We start from the raw sequence: 13,648 nt of genomic DNA, 5'->3' as shown, positions 1-13,648 counted from the left end.
TTATTGTGTCCAGTTTTGGGCACCTCACTACATTTGAGGTGTGGCCTCAAATAATAATCACTGCCCTGCTCCTGCTGGCCACACTATTGCTGACACAAGCCAGGATGCTGCTGGCCTTCTTGGCCACCTGGGCACACTGCTGGCTCACATTCAATCAGCTGTCAACCAGCACCACCAGGTCCTTTTCCATTGGGCAGTTCTCCAGCCACTCTTCCCCCAGCCTGTAGCACTGCAGGGGTTTGTTGTGACCCAGGTGCAGGACCAGGTTCTCAGCCTTGTTGAACCCGATACAACTGGCTTTGCCCCACTGATCCAGCCTGTCCAGATCCCTCTGTAGAGCCCCCTGACCCTCAAGCAGAGCAGCACACCCACATGACTTGGTGTCATCTGAAAACTGACTGAGGGTGCACTCACTCCCCTTATCCAGATCACTGATAAAGATATTAAAGAGAATTAAAAAGTTTTGTTTTAAAATTGTGTTTAAAAGTTTTATTATAAAAATCTCAACACAAATAAGGCATTTTCAGTCTATACCAGACAGGAGGACAGTGCCCTCTAGCGCCGATTTGAAACAGAGTTAATAATTTACTGTGAGGGTGGTGAGGCACTGGAACAAGCTGCCCAGAGAAGTTGTGGGCACGTTGGATGGGGCTTTGAGCAACTCATCTAGTGGAAGGTGTCCCTGCCCACAGCAGGGGGGTTGGAACTAGATAATCTTTAAGGTCCCTTCCAACCCAAACCGTTCTACGATTCAGGATCTCAGTTCTAAGTAGCTACTTTTCATCTGCAATTGCCACATTACGTGAAACACAAAGCAGCTATGCAAAGGAAAATATATCCCAGCCAACGAACACGGTAACAACATGGCAAAGATGCCATTTCTGGGATGAAAAAGTATTGCTTTGCTACTGTCATGGTGAAGATACCAAAGATACCCAAAAAGTAGCTGGTCTCAATACAATTGTTGAAAAAACTAACAACCACCCTCACATACACTGCATTTTTAAAATACACAACACCAACAGTCCAACTGTCCATCAGCTCCATTATATGATTCAGAAACAAACACAAAAATACAGGTTAAACGAAACGGCAGCAGTCAACAGACCAAGAACAGAAGAGCATGTACTCACTAAGAAATTACAAGGTGAGAAGTGATTCCAAGTCACTCTTTCAACCTGACCACTGAACCGCCAGAGTCGATGGTTATCTTGTGGGTTTCTGCAGTCATACAGCACAGCTGATCTATGGGAAAAAGGGATAGGAAATGAAAAAAGATCAGGGCAGAACACTTTATGAGGATTGTTTTACCAATAGTATCCATAGAAGATCCATGTAAGCTACAATACAAAAATTAAAAGGGAAACAACTTCACTGTTTAATCTTCCAACTCAGTAAGAGATGAAAATTTCTCAGATAAGCGCAAGCTTTTTCCACGTTTCCAAGTTTTATCTTGGTTACAAACAGCTGTTCTATTGAAACTGAGCAAACAGAGCTTGAATTTACTCAATACATAAGATACTTATCATACAGGAGACCATAATTATGCAAATATATCACTTAATTATGAACAGACCTCGGTAAAGTAATAGCTGCTCTAATTAGTTAATCAATTTGCAATACATATATAAACATTTTCCAACATGCTTTAATGAAAAGAAAAAAAACAATCTTTATAAATGGTTAGGGAAATGCTACTCCAAAAAAGAGAAGGAGCAAATGGGAGTTGGCAGGTCCTTTGGGATTCTTTACAGGCTCATGCTCAGCCTAGTGGCTGCAGAAACTGTCCCAACCCAAAAAACTCCTGGACGCAAATGCAAGAAAGAAGCAGTGACATCACTCTTGCCACATCTCACCACTCCCAACATCCCCAGTGCAACCCACTCCCACTCTATAATCAAAGCCACAGAAATGTGATGTCGGCTCTTTCACCAAACGTTGACCAGGTGGTTTTACCACAACAGCTTTAGCACATACGCCATTTTTAACGGGCTGACTTTCAGGTTACGAAGGCATCTGCTGATGACCATTGAGTACTCTGTGGTTTTGCAAGGCTTTACAGGAAAAATCCACAAAGGCAGCCTACTAGTTTATGGACAGTACAGTGGTTACAGGTGTCCATGGTATCAAAGGGATAGCTAAAAAGGGATCAAATAGCTGGTCTCAGTGTTCGGACTTCCTTCATTTTACCGAAGGAAGTCAAGGGGGAAGAAAGCAGACAGAAGCATGGTTATCCTAACAATGATAAAAGGTTTTTCTCCAATACTTCACTTAGGCAGATGTAGCAAGAGCATAATAGAAGCTGGAAAACATAAAGGCTTGTCTGAAGACTGACAAGTCTATAAATGTTTTAACACAAGGACCAAGTCTTAAAAGCAGAATAAAAAAAAAAAAATCAATATAAGAAAATCATGGTTATAGAACAAAATTTCAAAGTTATCCCTGTGAGATGGGAGAACAGAGGGGAAGATTTTTGGCTGTCAGGGCTTGTAAGAACTGGCAGTCACAGAGCCAGATCAAGCACGCAGACACAAACCGTTTCACAGCAACTCCAGGCTACAATCACAGGAGACAGCCCTATGCAGAAAATGCCATAAGGCCAAATTAAGAAATAAATTAACTTTGGCATAGACACCTGGCACAGAAAATATCAGTCCAGATGGTTAGAGGATTTGGCTAGTTCTGAAAAAGAGGAAAGGAAGACTACATGTTGGCCACATACAAACCTGGCTACCTTGTTGGGAAAAAAAAAAAAACAAACATTACTCAAATTCGTCACAGTTATAAGCAAACAAAAAAGAAAACATGAGGCAATTTAAGGGGCTGAATTCAACACTAGTAACGTCCCTGCTGTAACATTTGAAAATATTATCCTGACATACTTATCATAAGATCCAGAAATAAGGGTCTGAGTTTCAAACGGATGAAATTGCAACGTCTGCACCTAGATAACAGAAGATTTTATTTTAAAAAATTAAGCATTGAGATAACACGCACATACAGGAACAATACAGCACAATCCCCTCTCTCCAAAGCCAGCACATCCTCACCAAAAAAACTCCTATTGAGCTTGTTGATACTCAGATTTCTCATAAAACTGTGTGAGATGCACACTGTTTTTATTTCAAACACTCCCGCCCAATGGAAACAAGGTATTTTCCGATATAATTTAACTGAACAGAACCACACATCCCCTTTCTGCCCTAGATACTACAAAAAAAAATAAAAAAAGCTGAAGGAGGTAAAAGAATAGCTGCTTCCAGTTTGGGGAGGAAGGCAGATGTTAGCAAAAAATGACTATCAGGAGTTTGCCAAGGGCAGTGACTTTGAAACACCAAAATAATGTTACGACTATTAATAACTAACTTTCACATTTTAATTACTCCGAGATTAGTTAATTTCTGAAGTACCCATCACTATGGTATTTTAATATAATTTATTTTAGACCTTTCCTACCTATAACAAACTGTAACTGACACTCACTGTTTCCTTGAGAGAGAGCTATACTTTGACCTGTGCTCAGAGATCTAGTTTTTGTAGCTTATACCAGCACTATTAGATTCCCGACCATCAGAGTTCTCACACAAAGGACATATTTTAAAATAAGTGCTGTAAATATTTGCAGACTTTCTAAAGGATAAGTTAAATAACATATCTAAAAGCAAATACACTGTCGTTCAGAAAAGCAACTAATTCAGAAATTTAACAATTCTGCGCAGTTGTTAGAAAATCACAGAATTGTTGTTTTAAGGATTCGCATTGGAGCGGCCAATGAAAACCTGCAGGTTTTTTTTTCTCTGTATTTTACAGTGGTAGAAACATAGCAAGTATTACACACCTTGTCTGTATGTAGTGTCAGGCTGGCTGCTGCCGTACCCACAGACATATCCCACAAAATCACGGTATGGTCAGCAGATGCACTTGCTAAAACATTCCTGATAAAGGATCAAAAAACAAGTTTTTAAAATCTTTATACAGATACAAACAAGTAACGGTCAAAAATCCAAAACACATATACAGCCTGATGCTGAGATCAAGTATACTCTGGTCTGTCAGCTATTTATCTCAAGCCTGAGGGACCACTCCCTGAAGGTAATTCTAAGTTACAAGTAAAGACTACAAACAGACTATGTGACATCATATTCGTACAACATTTATAACAACATTGACAGTTTTCCTTGTATTTCCCCCCCCGATAATATCCATTATATATATAAGGGATATATTCTGATAAATATATCATTTACTGCAAGATTTCTTTAACAAAATGGAGCAAAAAAGCTTTTAAGCACTTCCATTCCTTTGACGCTAAGATAGTATTTTTAAGCAATCCCTGCGCAACTTAATTACGTTCGCATACACATACAGCCAAGAGCCAGACAAACCTGGCTTTAAAATACTTTATTCTCTAAGTATTTATATAACTACTGAAGATCCGATGCTGTACACCCTTTACAGAATGCAGAAGGGAACCACTACCATTCTAGTTAGTTTACAGACCTTGCATTACAACTTAAATTTGACCAATTGTGTTAGGAGCAATAAACACACAATTTGGATGTTTAATCAGAAAAAAACCAAAACATTCCCAAGGGCCTGTCAAATATACTGTATAATTGCTACCACTGCTCTTAAAAAAAAAAAAACAAACCTATTACCTCGACACATTGTTTCTGACTGAAACTGCTTTCCCCTCACCTTTGTCTTTTTATATTAACTGTTTCTGACTGACAAAGCTAACATTCTCCTGGAAATACTATTCTCCCAAACGACATTACAAGGGAAAAGAAAATGCATTGTGAAGGCTACGAGAACATCTTACAGTAACACCATTATGACCTACAGGGACAAAGTTATTTAGAGACCTGTCACAGCATGTCTTGCTTAGAAAAAAAAGCAAACAACAAAACATTTAAATATAAGCTGCTCCAAGGAGTTGATTTGTCACTAAGCTTCTCATGTCAAGGCTATTTTTATTTCCTGAATGATCCACCAGCATCAATGAGTTTCTAACTCAGGACATTACAGAATTATGCATTCCAGACAGTTAACTACTGTAGTTGTAATTTTTTGTGACTCGTCTCTGTATTATCTGTAGTTTCTGTATTATCAATCACCAGACAACCATTTCTAGGTACATGAAAGCTACTCTTTTCTAAGACTGATGGAATGATCCCTACCACGCTCTTGTGTACGTGTCTAATTTAAGAACAGACAGCACACTGTAAATTAAGAGCGCAATTTAAGTACATTTACTGCACCTCTGTGTGGGTATTTTGTTCTTCAGTATCTAGATAAAAAAGCATTCCAAGCGGAGGCTTATGCCTGCTCATCAGGAGTATGTGGAGTTGACTGTGTATCTTCAGAGAGACTTACAACAGTGGGGGGGGGGGAACCCAAAAACCTCAGCTTGTGTCTGACTGGAACAGTTTCAAGGCCCGTGCTGAGGATCCTCTGATAGCTGAACTGCTAACAACCACCTAAGTGATAAAAAACAGCAGCATCTTTATTTCAGTCAGCCCATTGTCCTTGACCTCTCCCCCACGATGGGCCAGCTCTGTGTTGCTTCAACAGCAGCATTTCATTGCTAGTGCACTCAGGCAACAGGGAATTCTCTCTGCCTAGGATAACCCAAAGGTCAGAGGCGTTTCTGTAACTGTGCTAATAGGGCTTTTACACTCTCTTTTCTGTTCACAGCACTGGGGCAAAAGCCAGAGGCAAAAAACCCAGCATAGCAAGGACTTTGTTCAATACATCTGTTGAAATGGTGTTTTAGGTCACTGGCAGATCTGCACAGATCAAGGCAGCCCTTCTGCTTCTCCAGTCTGGGCATTTAACTCAAATGTAGCCAATTTATCAAATAGGTTAGGCCCTCCTTAGCTCTGCCCTCATCTGGACAACCTGCAAACAAAAAGCGACTTGCAGCAATATATAGGTTTTAAAAAAAAAAAATAGATCAAGACTTCTAGTTAAAAAAGAAAAAAAGGAGGGGAGTATTTTTGAGAATTGATTCATTTCAGCATTGCTTTCAAGTTCAATGTTATACTACATAAGATTTTGGATTTGTGTGAAAAACGTATGCCTAATTAAGTAGGCAGATTTGTAACAATCCATTGTAATCCAAGTATTCGTTTACCTGCTTTGTTTATTCCATGAAAGATCAAGCACAGCATCAGTATGTCCTTTCACTGTCCCTTCTGAAGATAAACTCTGTGTCTGTAGTTACAACATAAACAGACTTTTGAACATTACAGCTTCAATGGAAATGGAGCATTACAACGCATTGGTATGAAATCCTTAGTGCCTTCACAAGCAACTTCGTATTTCACATGCTGCAACAAGGCTCCTGGCAGGACTGCTTCTGCAGTACCTGTATCCTGCCTCCTACCCCAGGTCCGACTGCTCCACTCCCAGCTGGTGGGCTTACAGAACTGGTTACTCCCTTCAGGCTAGTAGAAGAAATTTCATTGTCTCCAGCTGATGTGCAGCTTCTTCAGCTTTTTCATAAACATTCCTGGCAGTTCCCACAATTAACTGAGCTTTAGGTCCTCGCAAATGCCAGCTCCTACAACTTCTAATTTAAAATTGTTAAGCTTCAAAGTTTACTGGGACAGCAATCGGAAACCACCCCATTCCTCCTGTGTTCTTAATCCAGGCTTTAATTATCCATATAGAGAAAAATTAGCATTTCAAATTGAGGTAACATTTCTGAATGGTATCTTCAACAGCAATTCTGATAACTCAGTGATTTTCAGAAGCAAGTTTCACAGAATAAATTCCTCTTCCAAGGGTATTTTTTCTATTGTTCTTAAAAACAGAAGGTCTGAGAGCTACTTCACAATTACAGAGTGGTCCTCAAGCTGACTAACACTGCAGCGCTTCTTTGTGTGGGAAACCAAAATTAGCTATATACCCAGTGTTCACCTTCCCTTTTACTCTGGGGAGCCTTTAAGCATTTCCCGAAGCAGCTACTACACACCAAATTTAGAAAATTTAAGTTCTGTTATCTTCCGTATTTGTTTTACATACCAAACAATTTGGACAAATCATAACAACACATTCAGGCATACAACGAGGGTCAGATTCATCTCACATAATTTAGCATCCAGTCTTAATCTCAGTCTTCCTCTTTGGTAGTTAATGTTTTCCCTGCAGTCCACTAAGAGAAACTCAGCCATTCTCTGGTTGTGTCTCTAGGCATTCACCTTAGACAACCTCGATGACTAGCTTAAAACATGCTAAAATCTTAGATAAAGCTAACAGAGGTGAATTCTGAGTAAATGTATTTTATTAGCTGTCCTTTTATTATTGTCCTTTGTTGCTCAATGCCTCTTCAACTCTGAATCACAGGAAAATACCAATTTTAACCTATTGTAGCTGACTATGACACTACCTTCTGTAACTTGTCTAAACACCATCTTACAACATAACAGAATTAAACCAGATTACACGATTTTTTCATTGTAGGAAAAAAAGTAATACGACATTATTCTTGCTCTAAGTTTCCTTCATCCAACCAGCTAAACCATTTTGCAATACTTACTTTCTTTCCTTTTTTTTTCTTCTTCTTCTCTTTTTTGTCTCCAAGAGAAAAGACTGGTTCTAAGGATTCTACTACATCGAGGTCCCAAATGTCAATAACTGGGGTCATGTTACCCACGGCAACATAATTTCCTACAAGCAGAAACCCAAAGGCAACCACACATATTTAGAGTTACAATACAGCATATTGGGCAACCCAGCTGTTGCTTATTTCTTTGATTAAGTAAAACTTATGTGCCAGAATCTATTTGAACGTATCTGATGTTTATAACTGACAAGAAGCAATTTAAAAATATCAATTGGCAGCAGATGTTGCCAAAAAAAAAAAAAAAAAAAAAAAAAAAAAAAAAAAAAAAAAAAATCTTCTTGCTCTCCAATACTCCTCCCCTTCAGTACAAGTAACTGTTCAAATAAGCTGTATAAAGTTCCACATATTTTATTTGGTTTTTAAGGAAAAAAAACCCCAAACACATTCTCTGTGCTATGGAAAAAACCCAACCCATCTGTAAAACACAGGAAAAAGGTTACTATATACATAAGTATACATAAATTTTGCTGTGCTTTACAGTCAATCAACTGCCTTGGCCATAATGAGTTTGAACATAAACAACCTTTCATTTGCAATTGGAAAACACAGCAGATTAGAGAAGAGGTTGCTCTGGTCTGCTAATTAACAATAACTTCATTTTTGCAACAAACCCAGTGTTTAGTCAAATCACTTGTTATGGCAGCATCACTAAGATGACTGCATCACCAGATCAAAAAAATTATATTCAGTTTTTCATCTTAATATCTTGGTTTTATTTCTGTTCGTTCCACTGGAGGAAACTATTTAGTGACAACACTACATTTACATACTCCTCAAATAAAAAAATATTTAACAGACCATTTACAGTATCAATTGTAATTTACCTAGTGATTCATCAGGACTAGGATCAAAATTCAACCACTCCAGACTTAGAGGGTAAGCAGGCAAGATAATATCATGATGTACATAAAATGAGTCCTCCTCGTGATTATAAACTGAAAAAGAATTAAAGATATACAAGACGTCAGTGAAGAGGAAAAACAAACAACTATAAACACCCATTTAAAGAAGCAAGGAGAAAGCTGAAGGAAAAAAACCCAACAGAACAGCAAACCACTAGAAAAAGCTTGCATGATGTGGAACATAAGACTGTTTGGAAGAAAGATCATATGTTCAGAGTACAAAAATGCCACAGTGTTTTCTAAGGGTGGTTATAAATTAAATAAGAAAACACTGTACAGCTAAAAAAGGCACACTATCCTCAAAATAACAGTAACTCCACATGAAATACTCTAGTTCTGGAAAACAGCAGATGAGGAAAAAAAACTTCCAAAACCCAACCCCCTCCCTCTTCCACACAGCCATATGGAACAGACTGGGTAAGACGTATTTCCTAGGTCCACTGTAAGGAACATATCTGATGCTCTACTTACCATGGACCTCCAAACTACAGTAGTCTTTATCAGCTCTGCCACAAAGAACAAGATTGTCACTGGGCTTGATCAAAAAGTCCTCTTGTTCATATTGATCCTGGACAGCAAAAAAGAGAGGACAATGGATGTTAATCAAAGCACATAAATGCACAAAACTACACATGTTCAAAAGGTTGAATCAGTTATAACTTTTTAATCATAACTGAAAAACACTCAAAACCCAACACCTTGCTGCTCACCTGCCTAAAACCATCCTACAGTGGTAAACAGAGATAGGCAGGAAGCAGACTCAATCATGGAGAGATTGAATAGTTATTACACGGACTGAAGGACTGCTCAGGTGGACCTAGGTGGATTTAGAGAGTTGTTTAATTATCAAATATGAAACTATATTTTGAGGCTACCATGATGCAGCCCATTGCTGAAAAGAAAATCACCACCGGCAGCCCACACACATAGCTTATTTCCCTTGTGCTGTCATGCCTTGAGCACTTATCTAGTGTAACAACATTCTTACACAATAAGCATATTGTAACTGCTCCTCACATCCAGAAAGCAATTCCAAAAGCATTAAAGCACTGTCTACTTTCTGGAAAATATTTCCAGAAAAGTACTGCCTACAGCTATACTGGGCATTGAACTGTACCAGAACAGATGCAACCTCTCATCTAATTTTCATTGTTACAAAGGAATGGAGGGCATTCAGGGAATTTACATTAGTGGAAAATTAAGAACTGTACTTAAAAGTCAACAGTCTTACAGAAAGTACCATCCTTAAAATATATAACACATACAAGAATTTTTGGACTTCTTGTTGTAAGCTTTTAATTTCTTTTTTATTTACTTCAAGCATCATTTCAATATTTGAATTTTATCAAGCAATTCTTTGAATGAATCAACTTACATGTTACACAATACTTAGTCTTCAACAGTTGCAAGTACCAAAAGACAGCGTAAAACGCACAGTGTAGAACTAAAAAGTACACTTGCAGAATCTGAGGAAAGGACTTGGGCGTAGGAAGAAAGGCCTGAGAAAAAGTTGTTCACTTTTTCAGTCTGCAGGAAAGTCAGCTTTTCTGACACAGAATAAATGCAGCTCATATTCTCTCTGAATCCCTGTGCAAATACCTCTTTGACTATAAAAACTGCTTTTTAAAGGATTTCTCTCCTCGACTGGTACACAGGAGGGAAAAAAAAAAAAAAATCACCAACCAGTCAGTGGAACACAGAGAAAACATACTGTGCCCCGAAGTACACACAGCAAGTGAACTCATCTTAAAGATAAGACATGTACCTTCCACCTTGAGCTTTGTTATAGTACGTGAAGGCACCATAACAACTCCTTGTGTGAGACCACACACATTCGTCAAAGTCCGCTGATGCACTAACTAGATGTTGTGGTAGAAGCCTACAGCTACTCTTCTCTTTCCATCTTACTAGCTTTGTAAAGAATCCAAAATAGTATAGAAAAGGCATTACACAGAAAAATCTCAGAATCTCTATGCTTAGAAAAGGTCACAAAAATTCATCTACTCCATCACCCTGCCCCAAATGGCAACGGTCTCTCCTGGTTGCTGTCTAGATTACATTGCCTTTTCTCATACAATCTCACCTCATAGCTGAATTCTGTGTTCTTTTCGTGTAAATTAAGCCAATCATGAATTGCAATCTAACCTCCTGAACTACACTGTGAACATTTTCCGGAATCTCTCTGTGTTTTCTGAAGAGGCACCCAATAGTCTAGCTAAGGCAATACTGACATGGAGTAGAAGGATTACCTTAGGTACTGCAACCCTGTTCACCAGAACAGCACAAACTGGCTGCATGACAGGACAGCACTGCTGACACGATTAGCTTGTGTTAGGCGACAGCCAGCAGCTTCTTCAACCCCTGCAGAGCTCCTACAAAGCCAGCTCCTGCAAAACTGTTCTCCACCTGATACTTGGTGTAAACTAACACAGGCAGAAGCAGCCAGCCACATGCCGGCATGCGCAATATGCTGTGCATATACGCTTCACAGGGACATGTTTCTTCATGCCATACCTCTAACTTGACACATAGCCTAAGTCCACCTCAGGTCTGTTTCTTCCACAAACAGATGAAGGCTGGGAGAGTCCTGCAATCTGGGAATTCTAATTTGGGCCATTAGTGGCCTCAGATTTGTTATTTCTTTGAGCATTTTCTGTGTCCTGCTAGATAGGTGACAAACCACTCTACATACAGACACAGATGGTTTAAATAATGAGACAGTCTGCCTTAACAGGACACATGTAGAGAGGACTGCACAAAGCAACCCTGAAAAAGGTCCCTCTGATCAAAAATCTGGCACACCTTTGGAAAAGGACCGCAAGTACTTACAGACTCTAAGGCAGTGTGGAAAATGTAACTGATTTTTAAGCTTATGCTGTTTAAGATATTGAAGATTTTTATAGTACTTACAGTGGTTTTTAGAGTGATGTAAGGATCATGCTCATTACTCCCATACACTGCCAGAGCAGCCAAAGAGTCTCCAAGTTTTAGATCACCTAGATGGGAAATTCAGAACATATTTTATACATGTCAATGACAGGTGAAGTCACAAACTCCTGTACCAATACCTGTATTATCTGTACTGCAAAATATCAGGTGTGGGCTACATGAACTTTCAAGATCCAAACCCAAGAACCTCAGTAAGGTAAACTGCTTTCAGGGACTTCTGCTGCTCTGCTCCAGCACTACAGCAGGGGGAGTAACAACCTTTCCAACACGCTCTCAGTTTTAGTGCCAGGAAGGGGGACACTGAACTGTTTCACTCGCTAAATGACTTCCAAACCTGGGACAAGCAAATTGTTAAAAATGTGAACTCCCAGCATTTGAAACACAGGGCTGCGTAGCTTTAGGATACTAATCTCTTAAGTACAACAAGAAGTGAAAAGGTTCTTCACTTAGATATCTGACATTCAACTTTTTCTTACCTGCATATTCTTCTTCGTCATAATTTTCCAAATCATATTCACGCAGTTCATTATCAGACAGGTCTTCATTTTTACGCGAAGACTCAGCTCCGCCAGGGATGGCTTCATTTGTGCCACATGCCATCTGGCCTTCATCGCTAGCATCAGCGCCATCCCTGTTTAAAGATACGCATCCCTGAGAAACTGTGACAGACATGTAGAATGTTTCCAGCTAGTGGCTTAGGGAACTGCTAATGAGATTTCAGCAATCAATCCTGGCTGTTCATGGAGGTTTCAAGTCTTTACATCAATAATTTAGAAATCTACTCACTCCTTTCCTACCTATTTCCAAAATACAAGGCACCATTATCCTCAGGCTTCCAGAAAGTTTTCATGACAAAACATGGCACAAATTCTGTTCAACGGAGCTAAATTGTGTGTCCAAACACCCTTCTCTTACCCCTTTTTTTGTGGATACAATGCTCTCAACCTGACTTCTGTGAATTCACATGTCCAATTCATTCCTTCCTTTTTTTTTTCTCCCCTCCCACAGGCCCTGACATGTGTGATGACTGAGATTTTTAAGACCTTATTTCCTCATACTTCCCATACACACATTAGAAGAAAAAACAACATCAAATTCATTAGGTAGGGACATATTGCAGATTACTTCCTACAGAGTAGACTATGTAACGTCTAGAAAACTCTGAGCCTTCATGGCAACAATTCCGTATGCAAGGAATTCAATGGAAGGAAGTGTAAATTAAACATAGGCTGAGGACCTAGCAGGCATCTGCGACGTCTCAGTGCAGCGTGCTCCACAGGAACTCATCCCTGCTGAGTATACTGTCCTTCTGTCTTTCTGCATGCAAAACTCCCAGGCAACAATGAGACAAGACAGTTCTCATAGATATGATTTCTAAATTAGTATCAGAAGCTTTTTTTATAAATTTGTTCAGTAAAATAAACAGTTCACATTACCAGTTATTCCCTGTGTAAAAACTGTTAAGAAGTTAATTAGAGACTCTGAGTCCTATTTGGACTTTTGCACAGGAAAATGATGATGTAACAAATTCTACAAAGTACCAGATGTTACAGAGAGATCGTAACACCTTGTTATGGATGGGCTTTAAATTTCCATCCCGAGGTTTAACAGAATGCACAACAGACAGCATCTCAAGTCCTTCCATGTTTTCAAAATTGCAAGAGAAAGAAATCCACTCAAAAACAAACAAACAAAAAAAAAAATCACATGAAACAAGTAACATCACAGATAACAGAAACATTAAATATAAGTGGTTAAGAAATTAACATAAAGTGAGAACCTTCCAAACGTTTAAGATTATTTTGGAAATGTTAAAAAAACAAAACCAGAACACAACACGTTCTGGGACAAAACACTGCTTAGCAATAGGGTCACAGATCTATCTAACAGAAATTGTGTGGACAACAGTCACCCAACTACAGAAGCTTTTACTGTTACCTATGGCATCAGTTCAATCATATACACTGCAGTACAACCACACACCCTACACCGCTGAAACAGAACCAGAAGCCTAAATCTGTGAACAGATCTAACTGAAAAAGGCCAGAAAATGGAGTAAGACCTCACTCCCTTATTGTTTTCTAGGCAAGAGACAGAGACATTCTTTATTAGACCGTTTCCTAAATCCACCACTTCTGTTATCTGTCTCATAAGTTTATTTACCTTT

General features: G+C 39.0%; 1 protein-coding gene across 1 annotated transcript; it reads right to left on the bottom strand.

Moving 5' to 3' along the window:
• Window positions 1-1,129: 1,129 nt before the first annotated feature.
• On the bottom strand, window positions 1,130-12,081 carry LOC104488033 (periodic tryptophan protein 1 homolog; the record flags this gene model as incomplete). Its single annotated transcript, XM_010132251.1, has 9 exons — window positions 11,958-12,081; window positions 11,443-11,528; window positions 9,004-9,100; window positions 8,455-8,565; window positions 7,544-7,674; window positions 6,137-6,210; window positions 3,839-3,935; window positions 2,883-2,944; window positions 1,130-1,245 (listed from the first exon to the last, which is right to left on the bottom strand). Coding segments are annotated over exons 1-9 (898 nt in total), but the record flags the coding sequence as incomplete, so codon positions are not given.
• Window positions 12,082-13,648: the final 1,567 nt, after the last annotated feature.

The sequence above is a fragment of the Buceros rhinoceros genome, unplaced genomic scaffold, assembly GCF_000710305.1.
Source record: "Buceros rhinoceros silvestris isolate BGI_N320 unplaced genomic scaffold, ASM71030v1 scaffold39262, whole genome shotgun sequence".
Lineage (NCBI taxonomy): Eukaryota > Metazoa > Chordata > Aves > Bucerotiformes > Bucerotidae > Buceros > Buceros rhinoceros.
The sequence above is the reverse complement of the archived record's forward strand: the minus strand, read 5'-3'. Positions and strand labels throughout refer to the sequence as shown.